Genomic DNA, 22,267 nt, shown 5'->3' with positions numbered 1-22,267 from the left:
CCCAGTACTAAAAAACAAGATTTAAATGCAGGTCATAAAATTATGAACATGTAGTGACATTTTGGTATATCCAAATGGAGGGGAATCTTAGGAAAGCTTTTATATTTTTTCTTTTATTTTTTATGTATTTAGTACAGGGTCTCACTACACAGATCAAAGTTGTAGTGATCCTTCCTATTTTTTAGCCTTCCAAGTGCTGGGATTACAGGCATGTGCCACCATGCCCAGTCTCAGTCACCCTCTCAGCACACCCTGGGGGTGGGGCCGGCAGGGCAGGCCAGGGATTGAACCCCTGGCCCCTGCATCTGCCTAAACAGGTGTTTTAATCTGCTGAGCTATCTAGCTGGCCCTTTATTTTCTTTTCAAAGAAAAAAATATTCACCATATAAAATGAATAAAAGTACAAAATTATAGAAATAAGGTCCCAAGCATATGCCCTACATAATACACATACAAAAATTATCTGGAAAGGGAAAGATCACAGTATTTCTGCTGTAGCCTGTAGAATTACAGGTAACTTTAATTTTTATACTGTCTCTTCTCTATTCTCTGTTGAATTTATAAATTTTTGTTATCAAGAGCTGGCAAGAGGGCTGACCAGATAGCTCAGCAGACTAAAGCACTTGCTTAAGCAGAGTACAGCGGCAGAAGTTCAATTCCCCCCAGCCCCCATGCATGCTGTGGTGGTGTACACCTGTAATCCCAGTGCTTGGGAGGCTGAAAACAGGAGGATCACTACAAGTCTGATTACATAGTGAGACCCTGTAGACCCTGTACTAAAATACATTTTTTTTAAAAAGTAAAGGAAAAGAGCTGGCAAGATAGCTCAGTCGACTAAAGCGCCTGCTTAGGCAAGCTTAGGTAAGCACTGGGACTGAGGTTTGATCCCAGGCACCACATGCTCATGCCAGCTCCACCCCTAGGGTGGGCTCATCCGGCCAGAGTCATTGGCATAGTAGCACACACCTGTAATCCCACTGCTGGGGAGACTAAAGCAGGAGGATCACCCTGAGTCTGAGCTACGTAGGGAGACCCTGCAACAACTGAATACATTTTTTAGGGGCTGGGGAGATAGCTCAGTGGAATAAGTGCTTCCCTGGCAAGCTCAAGGGCCTGAGTTCAATCCCCGGTTCTGCCAAAATAAAAAAATTTTTTTAAAAAAATACATTTTTAAAAAAAAGAAAAAAATTGTCATCATAATAGTGAAAAAGGAAACAAGATGCCTGTGTGGCCATCTGGTACTCCCTGGACAGAGTACCCCTGCCTGGCTCTTGTCACACACCTGTTCTTGCAGATTGGCTTCACCACAGACCCCCGGATGGCCCGCTCCTCCCCGTACCCCACTGATGTGGCCCGTGTGGTCAATGCCCCCATCTTCCATGTGAATGCTGATGACCCCGAGGCAGTCATGTACGTGTGCAAGGTGGCAGCTGAGTGGAGAAGCACCTTCCACAAGGATGTAGTTGTGGATCTGGTGAGTAGGAGAGGACGGCTCTCCAGGGCTCTGCCTCATGGGAGCTGCTTGACGTTTTCCCAGCCCTGGGCTGGTGAGGGCCGTTCATAGGTCCTGGTCCCATCATGCATTGCTCAGTGAGTCAGGAGTTTTGTGCTCCCAGATGGCTCTGGGTCACCTCATTTAACAGCGCCACTAGGTGAGGGAGACGGATCCTAATTCCAGAGGATGCACCCATGCAGTGGCAGGCCTGCAGCTGGTTCCTCAGTGGGTGCCCCAGAGCCTGCTGCAGCCTCTCACGCTCTCTGCCTGCTGTCAGGTGTGCTACCGGCGCAACGGCCACAACGAGATGGACGAGCCCATGTTCACACAGCCGCTCATGTACAAGCAGATCCACAAGCAGAAGCCGGTGCTGCAGAAGTATGCGGAGCTGCTGGTGTCACAAGGCGTAGTCAACCAGCCTGAGTACGAGGTGTGTCCTGGCAGCCTTTCCAGGGCTGGGGGACCAGAAAAGGCCTACAAACCAGTTCTCCTGGAAGGACTCCAGCAAAATTGTATGAAATACTTAGAGTTGTAACATTTCAATGCGTGACTTCCTAGAGGGTCCCAGCTCCTGAGATGCTTGGTAAAGGACATGGGCCTTAAAGCAGTGTTTAAGGCAGTGAGTAAAAGGTGTTTTGAAGATAAGATAGTAGCTGCCCAGCAGCTTTCTATGGTGCCACGTATTGTGGCAGGTGAGTGAGCACTGAGTCCCACCAGGAGAAGGGAGGGGCCCAGAGTGCTGTGAGAGAGAGTCCTGGCTGGGTGAGCGAAAGGCTGTGCACAGGTAGTGTGAGGAGCCTCATGGACATGGCGAAGACCAGAGTCTCCTGGGGCAGGGCCTGGCGCCAGCTCTGAGGGGAGCCCCGGGCTCCTGGGCAGCAGAGGAGCTGGGAGCACTCGGCTCGTTCTTAAGACAGCGTGAGCCAGGGCTCTGACTCAAAGCAGTGCCTCTTGCCCACGTAGATGAGAAAGGTATTCAGGGCTGAGACCAAATGTGAAGGCTTCTTGCTGGTCTCAGGAAGGCTGTGCATAGCTGGCAGGGTGATGGGTGTGAGGCTGGCGGCTCCTCGGTGCTCAGGTGTGTGTGGCCCCTCCACCCTGCAGGAGGAGATCTCCAAATATGACAAGATCTGCGAGGAGGCCTTCACCAGATCCAAAGATGAGAAGATCCTGCACATCAAGCACTGGCTGGACTCCCCCTGGCCTGGTGAGCAGACCCCTCTCTGAGCTCTCGTTACACACACACACCCGTCCCTCACACTCGGCTCCGTTGTGACCAAGACCTACACAGCAGAAGTCCTTTCCCAAGCAGGCAGCCTGCCTCAGCCCATGCTCACCTCCTAGGCTTCTTCACCCTGGATGGGCAGCCCCGAAGCATGTCCTGCCCTTCCACCGGCCTGGAGGAGGACGTCCTGACGCATATCGGGAATGTGGCCAGCTCTGTGCCTGTGGAGAACTTCACCATCCATGGAGGTAACCAGGTGGCACCTGGCCGTGGAACCCTGCAGGGATCCCTCATTGAAGGCCACAGCTATGCTGGTGTGGCCACTGACCCCCTGCTGCCTGCAGCGAGGTCTTGGCTTGCTGAGCTACAGGGTGGAGACGGGGAGGCCCTGCCATCCCCAGGCTCATGGGCATGGAGAGAGGGCCATGTGACTGGTCTGCAGGGCTGTGTGCATGTGCCCTGCAGGCCTGAGCCGGATCTTGAAGACCCGCAAGGAGCTGGTAAAGAACCGCACTGTGGACTGGGCCCTGGCAGAGTACATGGCATTTGGCTCACTCCTCAAGGAGGGCATCCACGTCCGGCTGAGCGGCCAGGATGTAGAGCGGGGCACCTTCAGGTAATGAGCAGGATCCTTGTTGACATTCAGAGCCACAGATGGGAGGGAGGGGCGGGAGGCTGGGTCCCAAGTGCAAGGCTGCCCTCCCCAGTTTGGGCATGCTCCCGTGGAAGCAGGGAGCCTGGACCTGGCAGCTATGTCTGCTAACTAATCCTGCTTCTATGTCCAGCCACCGACACCATGTGCTACATGACCAGAACGTGGACAAGAGGACCTGCATCCCCATGAACCACCTCTGGCCCAACCAGGCCCCCTATACTGTGTGCAACAGCTCCCTGTCAGAGTACGGTGTCCTGGGTGAGTGCCCCTGCCGCATGCTCAGTCCTGTGCCCACTGGCTAGTGTCCAATATGCCTGTCTTCTCTGCTGCAGGCTTTGAGCTGGGCTTTGCCATGGCCAGCCCCAACGCCTTGGTTCTCTGGGAGGCCCAGTTTGGTGACTTCAACAACATGGCCCAGTGCATCATCGACCAGTTCATCTGCCCAGGCCAGGCCAAGTGGGTGCGGCAGAACGGCATCGTGCTGCTGCTGCCGCACGGCATGGAGGGCATGGTGAGCTCTGCCCGCTGCCCATCTTAGGTGGAGCATCACTTGGGGCATCAGCTGCAGAAGCAGCTGTCCAGGGCACACAATGCCCTTTGCTTTGCCAGGGAAGGGGAGGGGTGTGCACTCTGCTCTCAGGAAGGGAGCAGAGGATAAGCAGGGGATACAGCCAGTGCTACCTGCGGATGCCAGCCTGTGCAGCCCTGCTGACTGCTGTGTCTGCTCCAGGGCCCAGAGCACTCCTCTGCCCGTCCAGAGCGCTTCCTGCAGATGTGCAATGACGACCCGGACGTCCTGCCGGTGAGGATGGTGTCCCTTCCCTTCTGGGACCTGCACTGTGGCCCTGTGCATGCTGGTTGCCCCAGAGCAGGGCTGTCTAGGGGCCAGGAAGCTGGTGGAAATTGCTGCTGCTCAGGTTCAGGTGGAGTCCTGGGTGAAGAGGGGCTGCCAGCAACTTTAAAGGAACTCAGTTAATTAAAATATATAAATAAGCTCAAAGATGATTGGGAGTCGAAATCTGTAAGAAAAAGTAATGTCACTGTTAGATGAGACCGGGGGCCTCCATACCCTGCAGCAGCCTGCTGCACCCACCAGGGAGTTGGGGCATAGGCACAGAGTGGAAGCCGGACAGGGCTTGTGTCCCCAGGCAGCCTCGGGTCTATGATTTCCACCCTACAGTGGGGGCCCCAGGGATCCCCAGGCCCCTTTGTGCCCTTTGACACCCCCCAGAGTACTCAGCACCACCCCACCCCTGCCCTTCTCCCCTCCTCCTCCCGCCCACAGGACCTTGGGGGAGCCAACTTTGACATCAGCCAGCTGTATGATTGCAACTGGGTGGTTGTCAACTGCTCGACACCTGGCAACTTCTTCCACGTGCTGCGCCGGCAGATCTTGCTGCCTTTCCGGAAGCCGGTCAGTGCCTTGGGCCTCCTTGCAGCCCCTAGCTTCAGAATGAGTTGGCAATGGGAAATGTTCCTGGATGTCATAGGCTCCACTTGGTTAGGTGGCACCTGCAGAGGGACATGGACAGGATGTGGCATCAGGGAGCCTGGTCCCTCTCTGCTGCCGCTAGGGCAGCACCCCCTCACTGCTGTGTTCTGCCAGATGCCCTGGGGGAAGACATCTGTGTGAGCAGGTTCAGGGAAGGTGAGCCCCTCAGCTGCGTGTGAAGAGCCAGCTGAGGCGGGAGGCAGCGTGCAGGGAAAGCGAGCTGCTCTCCTGTGGTGCTACAGGCCGCAGGCTTAGGCTGCTCACAGCCCTCACTGGGCTGAGGCTGAGGAGGCTCAGGCAGGCTCGGACACCTGCTGAGGGAAGTTGACAGCAGAGAAGTGGGCTCCTCCCTCCTCCCCTGCTCCTCCCAGTGAGCTCTATGGGGAGTGGGGAGGTAGCACGTCCTGTCAGTCCTGCATGAAGGTGTGGGTAGACTTTGTCATGGGCTTCCTTCTGTGGCATCTGTGAGACCCAGCTCTTGACAAGACAATTCTGTCTTTCAGTTAATTGTCTTCACCCCCAAATCCCTCCTGCGCCACCCTGAGGCCAGAACCAACTTTGACGAGATGCTTGCAGGTAGGTGTGAGAGGCCTGGCTGTTTGGCAGAGGGTGGTGGCCTGAGAGCTCCACTGCCCCTTAGGGCCTACATGTGTGACCATCCTGTGGTCAGAGGTGGAATTTTGCATTTGGGCCCGGTACAGGGCTCAGAAAGTTGAGGCTCTAGAACATGTCTTCCTTTGGATTGAACAAGCAGAACTGTTCAGCCTGCATGTGGCTCTCTGTAGATGGCTTGTCGCGTCTAGGGAGTGCTCTCTAGGCTGATCACGTGGTAGTGAGCAGCGTGCCGTTCTGGCTGTGGCCACGCTCTGCCTCTCTTCTTGGATGGTGAACACGTGTGTGGTGCCGTATTTAGCTCCTGTGAATAACGCTGCTTTGAGCACGGGCGTACAAGGCTTTGCTTTTGGTTCTGGTGTGTGCCCAGAAGTGGGTTGGTGAGCCATATGCTAATGCTATTTTAAATTTTCTGAGGAACCACCAAAACCTTCCACAGCAGTTCTGCACAACAGACCAATTTCTCCACATCCTCAACACTTGTGAGGGAGCTTGAGTTAGGGGATGGAGGGGAGCTTGAGTTGGGTTTATTTTATTTTATGGATACAGGGTCTCAATACGCAGTTCTGACTCATAGTGATCCTCCTGTCTCAGCCTCCCCAGAACTGAGATTACAGGCATGCACCACCACGTGTTTGGGGACCAGCACAGCTTGTGGTACCAAGGATCAAACTTGCGACCTTGCACTTGTCAGGCAGCCATTTATGACACCGAGCTATCTCCCCAGTAGGGTTGTGTTTTGTTTGAGTCTGGGTCTCACTATATTGTGCAGGTCTTGAACTCAGCAATCCTCCCTCCTCGGCCTCCCAAGTGCTGATTTGGGCCAGCATGCCTGGCTGTGATGGGAGTGTTTTTAATTAGCCATTCTGTTGCCTGTAAAGGGGCATTTCGGTGTGGTTTTGATAGGCATTTCTCTAATAATTGGTGGCATTGCGCATCTTTTGGAGGGGGTTGGTACTGGGAATCGAAGACAGAACCTTGTGCTTGCCAGGCAGATGCTTTGCCACTGAACTATATCCCCTTTTTATGTATTTTTTTGGCCATTTGTATGTCTTCTGTTAAGAAATGTCCAAATCCTTTGCCCATTTTTAAATCAAGTTAGTTTTTGTTGCTGAGGTTGAAGGTTTTTTGTTTTTTGGGGGTTTTTTTGTTTGTTTTTGTACTTTTTGGGAACGGTGTACAGGGTGTTCAGGGTCTCACCACTAGATTGCACTTAGAGTGATCCACCTGCTTACAGCCTCCCAAGAGCTGGGATTACAGGCGTGCACCACCACACCTAGTCTCAGTTGCCCAGTGCACCCCGGGCAAGCCTCTGATCATGGGGGCGACTTGAGCTGTGGGTTTTCCCAGGCAGCCTTACCACATCAGCGTGGGCCTCTCTTGCAGGGGGCGGCATGGCAGGTCTGGTAATCGAAGCCCTGGTCTTGTGCCTTATGGCAGGCGCTTTAATCCACTGAGCTATTTGGCCAGCCCTAAAGCCCGTTTTTTTTTTTTTTTTGTTTGTTTGTTTGTTTGTTTGTTTGTTTGTTTGTTTGTGGTACCAGGGATTGAACTCAGAGCTCTGTGCTTGCCAGGCAAGTGCTTGTTCTACTGAGCTGTCTCCCAGGCCCAGGGTTTGTATGTTTTGCTTTATCAGGCTGGGTGTGGTTGTGCACACCTGTAATCCCAGCAAGGCTGAGGCATGAGGATCCTATGAGTTCAAGGCCTGCCTCAGCTACAAAGTGAGTTTAAGGCCAACATGAACTGCATAGCAGATGCCATCTCAAAAAGACCAAAAAGGGCCGGCCAGGGTTTTAGCTCAGTGGCACAGCACCTGCCTGGCAAACATGAGGTCATGAGTTCAACTCCCAGTACCAAGAAAAAAGAAAAGACCAAAAAAGTCCTTCATCAGATACATAATATGCAGATGTTTTCTCCCATTCTTTGAGTTGCTTTTTTGGACAATGTCTTGTGACATTTTGGCCCCATTTTGTTTTATTGTGACACTGGGGATTGAATTTTATATTAAGCTACATTGCCCAGCCCTTTATGTTCTTTATTTTGAGACACAGTCTCAACCAAGTTTTTCAAATGCCCAGGCAGAGACAAGTTGAACATGTGACCCTCCTGCCTCAGGCTCTCCAAACGCTAGGATTACAGATCTGTACTGCCCTACTATTTTCTTTGAAGAATTTTGTAGTTTTCCCTCTAATGTTTAGTTGATCCACTCAGAGTTGATTTTGTATATACTATTAGATGGAGGTTGAGACGTCCTTGCTCTGGAGTAGGCTCCAGGCTTCCTGCAGCTATCTGTTAGAGAAGCCTTAGTGCCCTGCTGGAAAGCCGACTGAGGGAGGTTTACCAGGCTCACCCACCTCTGCTGGCACGCATGCGTGCGTGCGTGCGTGCGTGCATGCGTAAACCTGTGCCGTACTGGTGTGGTTGCTGAACTTTGGGGTGGGCATTCTGTTTCTAGATCTCGAGGGCTGTTGTCCTCCTAAAATCTCAAGCCTTCCATTCCTTACACGCAGGCTATGCCTAGTGCCGTTCTCTGGTGGCAGGGCTTGAACAGGAGGCCTTACACTGAGCTCTGTTCCTCACTCTTGGTCCCATTCTGTTTTGGGACTGGGTCTCGGCTCACCTTGCAGCCTCTGCAGCACTTTAACCCGCCGTCGTCCCTCCCGGGCCTCCTGAGTGCTGGGATCACAGGCCTGTGTCTCCATGCCCGGCTGTTCTTGTTTTATATGCATTCTTTAGCATTGCCTGTATTTCAGACCTACCATATTGGCTGTGAGCAGTGGTCATTTTTATTTCTTTTCAGTTTTCATTGTTCTGTTGGTGGCAAGAGCGGCACCTAGCCTGGTTCCTGACCTCGACAGCAGCTTGCAGCCTCTGATCATGGGGGCGACTGGAGCTGTGGGTTTTCCCAGGCAGCCTTACCAAGGGAACCTTGGGGCTTGCCCAACACTAGTGCAGGCCCCTTTGTTCAGAATGTGGCTTGGACTCTGTCCCTTTGTCTTGCTGTCCTGTGTGTCCCCTGCTGGCACTGTAGGATTTTGTGTGTAGATTCACGAAGTCTGAGTGAAGCAGACAGGGCGTTGTAGTACAAAGTCTCCCATGGGCTGTACTGCAGAGTGCACCCCACCTGGACTTCCCCTCCGGGTCCCCACAGGCCCTTGGGCACCTCGTACAGGTGGGGGGAGCCAGGCAGCGTGGCTCCGCCCTGGCCCAGGGCCCTCTGCTTACACAGAGCAAGTGCCCAGGAAAGAGCCAGCCCAGCGTGGGCCTTTCTTTCAGGAACACATTTTCAGCGGGTGATCCCGGAGGACGGGCCCGCAGCACAGGACCCCAGCCAGGTGAAGCGGCTTCTCTTCTGCACTGGCAAGGTGTACTACGACCTCACCCGGGAGCGCAAGGCCAGGGGCATGGCCGAGCAGGTGGCCATTGCCAGGATCGAGCAGGTGGGAGCCGGGTGTCACTGCCACCTTCCTGAGGGCCCCACCCAAGTGTCCCAGCCTTACCTGACTGACCCCTCCCTGTCCAGCTGTCGCCATTCCCCTTCGATCTCCTGCTGAAGGAGGCACAAAAGTACCCCAACGCTGAGCTGGTGTGGTGCCAGGAGGAGCACAAGAACCAGGGCTACTACGACTACGTGAAGCCACGGCTCCGGACCACCATTGACCGTGCCAAGCCCGTCTGGTGAGGCAAAGATGGCCAGGGGCGGGTGGGACACACTCAGGCCACTGCCCTCACTGCCCCATTGACCCCTCTCAGGTATGTGGGCCGTGACCCAGCCGCCGCCCCAGCCACTGGCAACAAGAAGACCCACCTGACGGAGCTGCAGCGCTTCCTGGACATGGCTTTTGACCTGGACGCCTTCAAGAAATTCTCCTAGACACTCCCAGGCTTCCCTGGCGCGGCCCCACGTCACAATCACAATGCCCCCTGCTTCTCCACTAAAGCGTCACGCCTTGGCACTGCCCACCCTCTGCCCTCCCTGCACTGCACTGCGCTCACTGCCCTGGCCAGGCTGTGGTGAGCAGGAGGAGGATGCTCTCACCCGCCTCTCATCCCCAGAGCCTAGGGTGGCTTCCCGGGTCACTAACAGCCTTGTCACTCAGCAGGGTGCAGACACTCCAGGACTAGGGGTAGCTCCGTCTTGCCAGGCTGAACCCAAGAAGCCACAGGGTGGCACAGCCAGCAGGGCTTGCCAGGGTGGCCTTCATGTGGGCGAAAGCACTGTGGCGTTGGCACCACGAGGGCGGGGGCAAGTGTGGCTGGGTGGTGACGCTCTCTGGGTTCTGGGCTGGGCTTGGGGGCCGTGCCCTACACACCCTCCTGGGGCCCCACAGCCATTCACTGGCTGCCCTGCCCTGGGAACAGTGGAGCTGTCCGTTAGTACTTTTCTTCGCCGTGCCAAAGCAGGTCAGAAGCAGGAGCGGGGTGAAGCAGGGTGGGCCAGCAGCCCTTCCTCTCCTCACTCCCTCGCTCTGACCTCCACGGGGACAGATCCAGTTTATTTATTTTGGTTAAAAAGCAAAAACAAAAAAATCAAGAAACAACTTTGCATTGCATTGGCTTGACCCATAAACTAAGTTATCCACAGCTGTCTGTGCTGTCCTGTGTCTCGCCTCCGCCCCACACCCCTCACAGCAGGGGGAGCCCCAACCCACATGGCTTCTGGGAGGCAGGAAGAGTGGGGCTTTGCTCTGTCCCACAGGGAGGCCAGCACCTGGGAGAGCAGAGCCAGATGGGTCCTGAGGGCCCATGTCAGATCCTGAAGCAGCCTGATGCAGCGGCCCTGGGGATACTCAGTGGAAGCTGCCGCAGTGAGCCAGGGACTCAGAACACCCTCCGAGAGGGACAGGGCGGCACTGCCATTGCTGGGCCCAGGTGGTGGCCCGGCCCTGTGTGCATGGCCTCCCAGCAGATTTTGTTCTGTCTGTGGTTTTGTTGGGTTCTTTTTGCCCTGGCCCTGAGCTTGGGTTTTCAGTTGTCCACGATACGGATGAATGGTCATGAGGAGGCAAGTGAGGTGATCAGCTCACCCCTCCTGGGGTGCAGCTTCAGATCTGGGCCAGCCAGCCCCATGGTGTGACAGCTGGGCCAGCACAAAGGCCAGGACCTGCTCAGCAGTGCCCTGAGTCCTGTGGGTACCAACAGGACAAAGATGACGAAAGACCCTGACCCATGTAGCGAGACTCTCTGCCTGGTCAGGGTGCAGCCTGGCACCCAAGTGAACTAGAAACCCCACCAAGTGGGGCCCAGAGCCCTCATCCTCCTGTTAATGCCTTCTTTACACACCCCTTTGGCCTGTAAGAGCTCAGGTTGCTGTGGGGACCCCTGTGAACCCCCAAGTGCCCAGGTCCACTGAGACCCTGGCCAGAGGGCTCCCTTGCCTCTGCTAGAGTGTGGGCTTGTGGCCCTGGGACCTGCAGAGGCCTCTCCACCAGGAGTTTGTGGCCTGGATACCCTTGTGTGGACATCTGCCTGGTCTGTGTCTTTCTGCCCTGGCCTCAAGAAGCCAACCAGCTGTGGTAGAGGCTGCACTGCAAGCAGAAGCCACATAGTGGGCATGGCATTTGCAGAGGTTCCATGTCACGCTGTCCCCTCTACCTGTGTCCTGGAGCCTGTGCTGGCCCTGCCTGGGCTGTGGGTCAAGAGCCCATGTTGCTTAATGCTGGAGCTGAGGAAGGCAGGTGGGTTCTGAGATAGAGGTGGGGGGGTCAGGTGAGAAAGAAGCCTGTGCAGGAGTTGGGTGGGAAAGGTTCAGCCACCTAACCCTCAACCTGGGGAACAAGTCTTGGGAAGATGGCAGAAGCAGGCAGAAATGTCAGCAACACTCAGGTCACCTGAAAGACAGGAGCTGGGTGAGGGGTGTGGGCTCATTCCCCACCCAGCTCAGACGTGCTTCCAGATTTCCCTGGTTATCCAGGCTGGAGTCCCCACATGGGACACAATGCCTCAATGTCTGGGGCGTGGAGGGGCCCCCAAGCTTTGAGGCTTCGCCTTTTTCCTCCTGGGATGCATAGTCCTCAGATGGCCACAGTGGGCCAGGGCTGCCAGGCTTTCTCAAAGCCAGGGGCGGCAGGTGCCCGCGTGCCCCTCTGTGGGCCTCATCCAGGAAGGGCCTAGGCCCACTGAAAAAGGATGTTGCTTCTCGATGTTTGCAGAGCCTCTTGGAGGAGGCCAGCTAGATATTTTATTTATTTATTTATTTATTTGGTCTTTTTGACAAGAGTCTTTACTGTGCAGTTCAGCCTGGCCTTGAACTCACAGCAGTCCTCTGCCAGCCTCCCAAGTGCTGGGACTATAGGCCTGTGTCACCATGCCTGGCCAGCAGTTAAGATTGAGGATGGAAATGTTGCATTCTGGTGATGAAAAGGTGCTTAGTATTCTCCCAGGAGCGTGGGTGTCTGTTGTAACTGAGATGGTGAGAGCCCTGGGCTAATAATTAACACCCTCGACTTCCCCCAGCCCCTGGAGCCAAGAACACAGCCAGCTCTCCTAGAGATTGTCTTGCTTTGGTCCCACCATTATTGGCTGCAACGTAACTGCTGTTGATCAAACAGCTCTTCCTGATCCCCAGAACCACCTCCTGGACTCAGGGACACCAGCAGCCACTTCCCCAGTAATGTCTGCCCTTCCTGCAGGAGGCTCAAATTTGGACCAAGCAGCAAAATTGAGTTGGGAGCAATTGGTGGGCTTGCACTCAGACCATCTGAGGGCAGTCAGCAGGCTCAAGTGGCCAGTCACAGGCTCGCAGCTGCTCTGTGTGCACTTTGCCCGGCTCTCTGACTAGTCAAGAAGGCTCCCTGCCATGTGCCCAGTCCCTTTGACCATAGTGAAGTTCCAGTCCAAATAAAGCCTAGCTCCAGGAGTCCTGCCAGATTTATTTCCTAGGTAGTTTGGGCCTAAAGATTCCTATAAAGCTTTTTACCAAGATGGTGCCAAAGGCAAAGAAGGAAGCCCCCGCCCCTCCCAAAGCTGAAGCCAAAGCAAAAGCTTTGAAGGCCAAGAAGGCTGTGCTGAGAGGCATCCATGGCCACAAAAAGAAGATACAAACGTTGCCCACCTTCTACCATCCCAAGACACCACGGCTCTGGAGGCAGCCCAAATACCCTCGGAAGAGTGCTCCCAGAGAAACAATCTTGACCACTATGCCATCATCAAGTTCCCCTTGACCACTGAGTCAGCCACAAAATAGACCAAGGACAACACTTGTGTTCACTGTGGATGTCAAAGCCAATAAGCACCAGATCAAACAAGCTGTAAAGAAGCTCTATGAGGGCTGGAGAGATGGCTCAGTGGTCTAAAGCACCTACTTAGAGCAAGCTTAGCAAAGCACAGGGACCGCGGTTCAATCCCCCAGCACCACATGCCAGCCAGCCCCGCCCCCTGGTGGGCTGAGCTGGCCACACACACACACACACACACACAATAAATAAACTTAAAAAAAAATTAAAAAAAAAAAAAAAGAAGCTCTATGACAGCGATGTTGCCAAGGTCAACACCCTAATGAGGCCTGATGGAGAGAACAATGCATCTGTTCGACAGGCTTCCAATTGTGATGCATTGGATATTGCCAACAAAATTGAAATCATCTAAACTGAGTCCAGGGCCAGCCTGATAGCTCAGCAGACTAAAGCACCTGCTTGGGCAGAGCACAGCGGCCAGGGTTTGATCCCTGATCCTAGGTATGCTGTGCCAGTCCCACCCCCACGCGCGCTGAGACAGCAGTTGAGACTGGGTGAGGTGGCATGTGCCTGTAATCCCAGCACTTGGGAGGCTGAAAACAGGAGGATCACTACAAGTCCAATCTACGTAGTGAGACCCTGAACACCCTGTAGACCCAAATACAGAAAGAAAACAAACAAACAAAAAACTGAGTCCAACTAGCTAATTTTATTTTATTTTATTTTATTTATTTATTTTTGCGGTACTGGGGATTGAACTCAGAACCCTGCACTTGCTAGGCAGGTGCTTATTCTACTGAGCTATCTCTCCAGCCCCCAACTGGCTAATTCTAAATACATACTTTTTTTCCCAGTTAAAAAAAAAAAAAAAAAAATCCCTATAAAGCCAACTGAGACTGTCCCTTCAGTAGCATGGACAGTGCAGCTGCTTGAAAAAGAGATAAGCAGCTGAACATGGTAGCACAGCCTGCAATCCCAGCACTCAGGAGGCTGAGTTCGAGCCCAGCCTGAGCTACAGCAAGACCTTTCTCCAACAAGGAGCTACAAGCACTAGGAGATATTTGTGCTGAAGAGCTCTGGAGGCAGCAGCTGGCAGAGTATAGGCCCGAGTGGGGACATCAGCCTTAGCTGGCACCAACCTGTGGCCAGCAGCAGTAACCAGTACCATCTGGCAGTGTCAGGGTCCAGAGCTGCGGCACTAAGGCTGGGGGCCGTTGGCAAGCAAACCCAGGACAGCCAGCCAAGCTGTCCTTTGCCAATTCGGAATTTCTGTCTGCATTGACCAAAAGAAAAACATGTTGACAGGGGAAGTTGGGGTGGAGGCAGAGGACGGGGGTGGGGGGTAGACCCTGCCTGCACAGTGAGCTGCATCCACAGCCTGGGAGATAGGGTCCCCTAAGTCACCAAGTTGCCCAGGCTGGGCTCAAACTGGGGACCCTCCTGCTGCCCCAGAGTGCTGGGATTACAGGAGTGTGGATATTGGCACTAACAGTAAAGAGCCAGAGTGCCCTCGAGACCTGTGAGCACCAAGCTGAAATGTCCCCGCTTATCCGCCCCTGCCAACCTTAAAGGACACCAGGGAAATCAGTTAATGAATCACTGGGCAGTGCAGACCAATGGTCAATTTTGTTAAATCTCCACCCTCACATCCACAATGCCTTAAAATCTCATCAAAGAAGGGGAGGGAATATGCCAGGAGTGAAGCCACCAGCCACCTCCACAAGACCCCCTGCAGGTCCTGTGTTGGGTTGGCCTCTTTCCTGTTGACATGTCATTTCCATATGAAAGGACAATTGACTGACAAACTGAGGTATGGACCAGTTACTTCCATCCAGGTACCTAGCCAACACTTCATCTGAAATAACAGAAGCCAGGCCACCACCTCTAGGGAAAAAAAACAAAAGAATTTAAAAAGAGAGTGTGTTTGCTATCAATAAGATTCCAGCTTTTGGGGCTGGGAAGATGGCTCAGTAGAATAAATGCTTCCCTGGCAAACGCTAGGGCCTGAGTTCAATCCCTGATTCTGAAAACAAAAAAAAAAAAAAAAAAAAAAGATTCCAGCTGTTGTGAGAAATTTCATATTTTGGAAAACTTGTGTTTTGGAAAGCACCATGACCTGAATAAGCGCTTCCCTGGCAAGTGCAAGGGTCTGAGTTCAATCCCCAGTTCTACCAAAAAAAACCACACCATGATCTTAGGTATCCCTGGTGTTATGATCTTGTACCACCCTCATGTGTGTCCCATTTCCCTGGATTTAAAGAGAGTTGCAAGTTTGGGGCCAGCTTGGGCTATGATGTGAGCTCAAGACCAGCCTGAACTGCATAGTAAGACTCTCTCAAAGACAGACAAGAAAATTAAATAAACGGGCTGGGGCTGCAGCTCAGTGCATGGTGAGGCAGGAAATTTATAAACAAGACTTTAAAGTAGGTGAAGTCCCTTGCGTAAGACCAAAGAGTGAAGAAGCTAGAGACAGACTTGAATCCCCACAGCTGGACTCTGAAGCCCTGGTATTGTAGAGAAGGGGATGTGACATGGGCGACAGCAGCAGCTGCACATTTAGGTGAACAGAGAGGAAGAAGGCAGATGCTGAACTGAGGGAACAAGCTGCTGCACCTTCGCAGACCTGAAGCAGGATGTGTGCAAATCTGAGACAAAGCCCCTGAACGTGGGACACATCCCAGGGTCGCTGCATGGATCACCCACGCTATCTAGGTCTGTGCTGCTTTCCTGTAGTGAACCCCTTTTTTTATTTTAGGGAAGGGTCCACAAGATGTTCAGGGTCTCACTACTAGACTAGATCCAACTCGTAGTGATCCACCTATTTACAGCCTCCCCAGAGCTGGGATTACAGGCTTGTGCCACCATGCCCAGTCTCAATCACTGTCTCGGCGCATCCTGGGGGCAGGGCCAGCACAGCATGCCAGGGATTGAACCCGGGCCCCTGCATCTGTCTAAGCAAGTTCATTTCTGTTTTTTGAGACAGGGTCTTACTATATAATTCAGGCCAGTGTTGAGCTTAGTATGTAGCCCTCCTGTCTCAGCCTCCACAGTGTTGTGGATTCTGGGCTTTGTCACAAAGGGCATTTTCACAAACCAAGGAGGGGACAGAACTGCTAGAATCATGATCTACCACCCTCACATAGGTCACACACGGCCATCCTTGAGCAGTGTTGTCTGGCACAGAGCTTGTGTGTGGCGGGGGTTCCTGGTCTCCATGGCAACAGAGTGCATACGGAGGGGGGCTGGCTTTGCATGTGTCCTCTGCAGCCCAGCATGGTGGAGAGACCAGTAACAATGTGGCTAAGGGTATTTGTGAGCTTATCCCAGTCATGCTGAGGCTGAAGCAGGCAAATGCCTGATCCCAGGAGTTTGATACCAGCCTGGGCAACACAGCAAGATCCTATGTCAAACAAGGCAAAACCTACTGGGGAGATAACGCAACAGCATAAGCGCCTGCCTGGCAAGTGCAGGGTCCTGAGTTCGATTCCCAGTACCACAAGACAAAACCAAAAAGCCTCCAGAAGAATGAAAATAGAAGTATATAGGGACAGGGAGATGGCTCGGTGGAATAAGTGCTTCTATGAAAACAGAAGTATAGGGCTGGTGAGATGGCTCAGTGGTCTGAAGCACCTACTTAGAACAAGCTTAGCAAAGCACAGGGACCGCAGTTCAATCCCCCAGCACCACATGCCAGCCAGCCCCGCCCCCTGGTGGACTGAGCTGGCCACACACACACACACACACACACACATAAATAAATAATTAAAAAAAAGAAAATAGAAGTATATAGGGCCGGGGAGATGGCTCGGTGGAATAAGCTCTTCCCTGGCAAGTGCAAAGGCCTGAGTTCAATCCCCGGTTCAAAAAAAAAAAAAAATTATATGTATATGGGCAGCCAAATAGCTCAGTGGATTAAGCACCTGCAAGAAGGCACAAGGGCTGTGCCAGCCTCAGGGCATGCTGAGCCAGCAATTGAGCCTGGGTAGGGCTTACTGAGATGGCAATTGAGACTGGGCTTGGTTGTCCAGCCTGTAATCCCAGCTCTTGGGAAGCTGCAAACAGGGGGATCACTACTAGTCCAATCTAGTAGTGAGGCCCTGAACACCCTGTAGACCCTTCCCTAAAATACAAATAAATAAAAGTACAGAAAAACTTGGGCGTGGGCAATATTGGGGATTGAACTAGCCTTTATTTTGAGCACCATCCTCCGAAACCCTTTAAAAGTTTAAGTTGCTAAACTGGCCTAGCTGGCCTCAAACTCAAGATCCACCTGCTTCAGCCTCCCAGAGTGCTGGAATTATAGGCATGCACTATCCTCTCCTGCTGACATAGGAAAAATTGTTTGAGCTGGGTGTGGGAGCAGACACCTATGATCTCAGCACTGGGGGTTGAGGCAGGAGAACCACCTTGAGTTCCAAGCCAGCCTGGGCTGGGCCCAGACTAGGAAGAGGCCTGGAGCAGAGTCCAAAGGCCCCCATGCCCACAGTGAGGGCTGCTGCGCCCAGGGCCCCTGAAAAGGCCACCTGGTGCCTGTGCCTTTCTGGATAATGGTTTGCTGTTGTTTCTGAGACAGGGCCTCCCTTCGAGGTCCAGGCTGGTATTTTGTATGTATGTGTATATGGTACCAGGAGTTGAACTCATGACTTCACACTTGCCAGGCAAGCACTGTGCCACTGAGGTATATTCCTGGGCCTTACGCTGGTCTTGGATGCGCTGTGATCCTCCTGCCTCAGCCTTCCAGTGCCCGGTTTACATGTGTACAACACCACACTCAGTTGGATAGTGTTACTGATTTCTGCTATGCACTATTGGGAAATCTTTCTTTGTTACTGGGGAAAACATCTGCCTTCCTGAGGGTTTCCCTGTAAAACCATACAAAATAAGCATCACCACTTTGCTATTTATGGCAATACTTGAAAAAGTTTATTTATTTATTTATTTATTTATTTATTTATTTATTTTTTTGGAACCAGGGATTGAACTCAGGACCTTGCACTTGCCAGGGAAGCGCTTATTCCATTGAGCCATCTCCCCGGCCCCTAAAACTTAAAATTAAAAATTAAAAAAAAAAACTTTAAAATAGGGTTGGGGGGCCAGGGAGATGGCTCAGTAGGATAAGCGCTTGACCAGCAAACGCAAGGATCTGAGTTCAATCTCCAGTTCCGCAAAAAAAAATAAATAAATAAAATAGGGTTGGGATGATAGCTCAGCAGTCTAAATGCCTGCCTGGCAAGCACAAGCACTCGGGTTCGACCTCTGGTACCACATGCCATGTAGGTCCTGGAACCCCAGGCACACTAAGTGGACCACTGCAATGGTGTAGTGGCGCATACCTGCAATCCCAGATATATTGTATATATATTTTGTTTCAGAGTCTAGCTGGGGAGATAGCTCAGTAGAACAAGCGCTTGCCTAGTAAGCGCAAGGGCCTGAGTTCAATCTCCCGTTCCTCAAAAATAAATAAATAAATAAATAAATAAATAAATAAATAAATAAATGGCATTTGGTACAGAGTCTACAGGGACTACAGGGTTTCATTACGTACATCGGACTCAGTGCTCCTCCAGTTTCAGCCTCCCAGGCGCTGAGATTACAGGCACGCGCCGACAAACCTGTTGCAGCTCAAAAATCAGATGACAACAAGGCAAGTCCAAAAGTTAAAAGAAGCACTTTATTTTAGCTGGTATCCAGCGGTGGTCTCTATGCAAGGTGCAAAGAGGCGCGCCGAGCATTAACAAGGTGCAGTATTTAAGTTTGAAAACCCACAAAAACAGGGAAGGGGTGGAGAGGAAGAAGTGGCAGGGTCATTAGTTCACTAGGTGGTCCCATTGGGTGGGGTGCTGGAATCAGCAATCATGGGGTACAGTGGGTCATGCGTTCATGGGGTGGGCCCATTGGGTGGGGTGCTGAAATCACGCAGAGTTCTGCAGGACAAGATAAGGTTTGGGGTACAGATGTCATAAGACTTGGGTCATAGGGGTGAGGGGTTGGGAGGGGTAGCTGCATACAGAACAGGAACTCGGCAAGGTTAGAAGGGCAACAAAAATGGAGTCAATTTTGACAGGGTACAACAAAACCCAGTCTCAATTGCCTTCTCAACGCACCCCAGGGGCGGGGACGGTGCCAGGCACGTGGGGGATCAAACCCTGGCCACTAAGCTCTGCCTAAGCAGGTGCATTAATCCACTGAGCTATCTCGCTGGCCCTCCAAACTGCATATTGAGACTCTAGCGAATAAATAAAAGATTAAAAAATATTTTTTTTTCTTGGCCGGCTCGGTCCGCCATAAGGGTGGGGCTGGCACGGCATGTGGTGCAGGGATCAAACTATGTCCCCTGAGCATGCCTGAGTTTGCCTAACCAGGCGCTTTAGACTGCTGAGCTATTCCGCTGTCCCTAAAAGATATTTTTTATATTTTTATTTTTATTTATTTATTTTTTACAAAACCAGGGATTGAACTCAGGCCCTTGCACTTGCCAGGGAAGTGCTTATTCCACTGAGCCATCTCCCTGGCCCCAGATTTTTTTTTTTTTTTAATCTTAAAAAAAAAAATCTTTAAAAAAGTTTTTTTGGCTTTTTGAGACAGGGCCTTGCTATGTGGTCCAGGCTGACTTTGAATGGACAGCGATCCCCTTGCCTACGTCTACCCAGTGCTGGGATTAAGGGTGTGCATGCCCACAGCTGGTTCTCAGCCCATCTTGTGTTCCCAGAGCCCAGCCGCAAGACTGCACTCAGGTCTGTACCATTTCTTCAATGAACAAGGAGTCTTCCCAAGAAACAGCACAAGTTTCAGAGAAGAAATTTCTTTTCTTTTCTTTTTTTTTTTTTTAAGAAATTTCAATGTTAAAAATTAATGTGTAAGGGCCGGGGAGATGGCTCAGTAGAATAAGTGCTTCCCTGGTAAGCGCAAGGGCCTGAGTTCAATCCCTGGTTCCGCAAAAAAAAAAAAAAAAAAAAATTAATGTGTGGAGGGCTGGCCAGATAACTCAGTGGACTAAAGCGCCTGCTTAGGCAGAGCGCAGCGGCTGGGGTTCGATTCCTGGCGTGCAGTGCTGGTCCTGCCCCCCACCCCCACCCCTTTCATTGAGACGTATGCCTATAATCCCAGGGCTTAGAAGGCTGAAAACAGGAGACTCACTATGAGTCCGATCTACATAGTGAGAACCTGTAGACCCTGCAGGCCCTGTACTAAATAAAAGAAAGAAAGAAAGAAAGAAAGAAAAAGAAAAATTTGTTGGCCGAGTGTGGTGGCTCAGCACCTGGGGGGCTGAGGTGGAGAGATCACTGCGAGGTCGAAGCCAGCCTATGCCACAAAGTGAGCTCAAGGCTAGCCTGAACTGCGTGGTGAGACCCTGCCTCCAAAAGCAAAAAAAAAAGTGTCCATGGAAAGAAAACTAAATGGGGCCCATACAGTGAAACATTACTGACATGTGAAAAGGAACTTCTCATATATAGAAGCCTGGAAGGCATGATACCAAGTGAAATGGTCACAAAAATATCCACGGTGTGAACGGCCACATTTAGTGCACACACAGGGGCAGCTAGCGCTGGGGAAAAGCCCCGAAGAACTATGGCTGTGGTGGCGGGCCACACGGTGTACACAGTTAATGCCACATAGCTGAACATGTGAAAATGACCAAAACTGTGTATTCTTTTTTATCTTTTTTATCTTTTTTTGGTCTTTTTGAGACAGAGTCTCCCTGTGCAGTTCAGGCTGGTCTTGAGCTCACAAGGATCCTGCAGCCTCTACCTCCCCAAATGTTGGGATTACAGGTGGGTCACCAGGTCCGGCCCAGTAGAGTTCAAAGGCTAGTAACAGTGTTTCCAGGCTGTGGGCCTGGAGTCTCCTTCGAAGGTGGTTTCTAGATTCCTCCTGTCCTAGACCAGCACCAACAGCAGCCAGGTTTTTTGGCTTTGTTTGAAACAAAGTTGTACTGTGCAGTTCAGGCAGGCCTTGAACTCCCAGAGATCCTTCAGCCTCGGCCTCCCAGGGCTGGATTGCAGGCGTGTGCCACCATGCCCTGCGGCCCTGACGTGGATATTAAAGGAAGGAAAAGAAACAGGCTCTGCAGAGCCAAGTATGGGCCAAGGAGAAGTAGGAAATCAAGCCAACTCTAAGGCGGTGTGCAGAAGAGAGCACAGTAACCCCTGAAAACTTGTGGGGGTTCCGGCCAGAAGTCACCTGCTGGACCTTTGGGAGCCAAGCTGCGCCCTGTCTGGATTTGCAATTAACAGGCCACGCCCACTCCCCTCACTAGCCTCACCACGCCCCGCTCCTGCCTCGACAGCGTTGGGAAGGTGCACACAGCTCCCAGAGCAGCTCTTTGCCCCGGCTCTGAGACCCTGATGGAGGCGCAGCATAGGGAGAGAGGACGCGATGGGGAGGAAGGTAACGTCTGTGTTTTTTTTTTTTTTTTTTTTTGCGGAACCAGGGATTGAATTTAGAACGTCTGTTTTTTTGGTGGAACCGGGGACTGAACTCAGGCCCTTGAGTTTGCCAGGGAAGCGCTTATTCTACTGAGCCATCTCCCGGGCCCCGGTTAGGAAGGTAACTTTTGCAGGGAAATTGGGCAATGTTTCTTTTCTTCCTGGTGTTGGGGATTGAACCTAGGGTCTCTGCGCTAATCTACATCTCAGATTTTTTTTTTTTTTTTTTTTTTTTTGAGGCAGGGTTTCGCTATGCAGTTCAGGCTGGCCTTGAGCTCACTTTGTAGCCCAGGCTGGCCTCGACCTCGCAACGATCCTCCTGCGAGCTAGTATTATAGGCGTGTCCCAGCAAGACCGGCTCAGGTTTTTTCTCAAAAAATAAGTTTCTTCTGGAGACAGAGTCCTCCTGCCCCAGCCTCTAAGCCCGGCTCAACGTTTTTATTTTGAGACCAAGTCGCTGAGTTGCCCGGAATGGGCTCGAATTTGCAATTCTCCTGCCTCAGCCTCTCAGGGTGAGATTACAGGCATGTTGTTTAGGGTTAGGGTTGGGCCTTTATCAGCAGCGGGCTTCCTAGTGACACCACGCCCTCAGCCCTCCTCAGTGCTCCGGACGCCAGCGGCATCTCAGGATGACAGGGCGGCCACACCAGCGGGACTTGCCTGTGGGGGAAAGGGGCGCGACCTTCTTCGGGTCTGCCCGCCGCGGCCAGGCTCGGGGAGGCTCGCTCTGCTCCGCCCCCATCCCGGCCCCGCCCCTTATCTTGCCCCGCCCACAGGTCCCGCCCCATCACTCCTGTACCGCCTCCTCACCGGCCCCGCCCCAGCACTCCGGCCCCTCCTCCAAACTCAGCTCCGCCCCGTGGACAGCGAGCAGGAAGCGCGCAGTGGCTCCTCACAACGCCGCGTTCCGAAAGGTGTGAAAGGACAGGGAGCAGGCGTCGCGATCTGGCGCGTCTCTCTCCAGCCTGGCCGCCCGCGGCCCTGGCCTTGCTCTCACCTCTGCCTTTGGCCGCGGACGCCCACTGACGCCCCCGCCCGAGCGGCGGCTCGGGGTTCGGTTGCTCTGGCCTGGAGGCGGAGCCGGCGGCGCGGCGTCATGCATATGCATGAGCAGCGCGGCGGCGGCTCCATTGTGCCCTCGGCGGGCGGCGGCGCGATGGCGCGGGCGGCGGCCCCGGGGTGGCGGG

The 22,267-nt window shown here is 52.7% G+C and overlaps 2 protein-coding genes across 6 annotated transcripts in view; both read left to right on the top strand.

The window, feature by feature from the left end:
• Positions 1-10,063, top strand: part of Ogdh (oxoglutarate dehydrogenase) — a 73,187-nt gene extending 63,124 nt beyond the window's left edge. For all 3 annotated transcript variants that reach the window (XM_004630367.2, XM_023714478.1, XM_023714477.1), the window contains exons 11-23: positions 1,295-1,474; positions 1,773-1,925; positions 2,600-2,702; positions 2,840-2,968; positions 3,186-3,336; positions 3,506-3,633; positions 3,708-3,886; positions 4,106-4,177; positions 4,661-4,789; positions 5,371-5,443; positions 8,756-8,919; positions 9,003-9,157; positions 9,233-10,063. In XM_004630367.2, the coding sequence (XP_004630424.1) occupies positions 1,295-1,474; positions 1,773-1,925; positions 2,600-2,702; positions 2,840-2,968; positions 3,186-3,336; positions 3,506-3,633; positions 3,708-3,886; positions 4,106-4,177; positions 4,661-4,789; positions 5,371-5,443; positions 8,756-8,919; positions 9,003-9,157; positions 9,233-9,353 (1,737 nt within the window). In that variant the 3' untranslated portion in view covers positions 9,354-10,063. The remainder of the gene's footprint in view (positions 1-1,294; positions 1,475-1,772; positions 1,926-2,599; positions 2,703-2,839; positions 2,969-3,185; positions 3,337-3,505; positions 3,634-3,707; positions 3,887-4,105; positions 4,178-4,660; positions 4,790-5,370; positions 5,444-8,755; positions 8,920-9,002; positions 9,158-9,232) is intronic.
• An 11,837-nt stretch (positions 10,064-21,900) lies between these two features.
• Zmiz2 (zinc finger MIZ-type containing 2) overlaps positions 21,901-22,267 on the top strand; it is a 14,250-nt gene continuing 13,883 nt past the window's right edge. For 2 of the 3 annotated variants that reach the window (XM_004630362.3, XM_023714437.1), the window contains exon 1: positions 21,922-21,994. The gene's annotated coding sequence lies outside the window, so the exon portion shown is untranslated. Of the gene's footprint in view, positions 21,995-22,267 lie in introns of all 3 variants that reach the window. The other variant, XM_004630361.3, reaches the window with a different exon arrangement.

The sequence above is a fragment of the Octodon degus genome, unplaced genomic scaffold (assembly GCF_000260255.1).
Source record: "Octodon degus isolate 3935 unplaced genomic scaffold, OctDeg1.0 scaffold00035, whole genome shotgun sequence".
NCBI classification, from domain to species: Eukaryota; Metazoa; Chordata; class Mammalia; order Rodentia; family Octodontidae; genus Octodon; species Octodon degus.
This window is presented reverse-complemented; position numbering and strand designations above follow the sequence as displayed.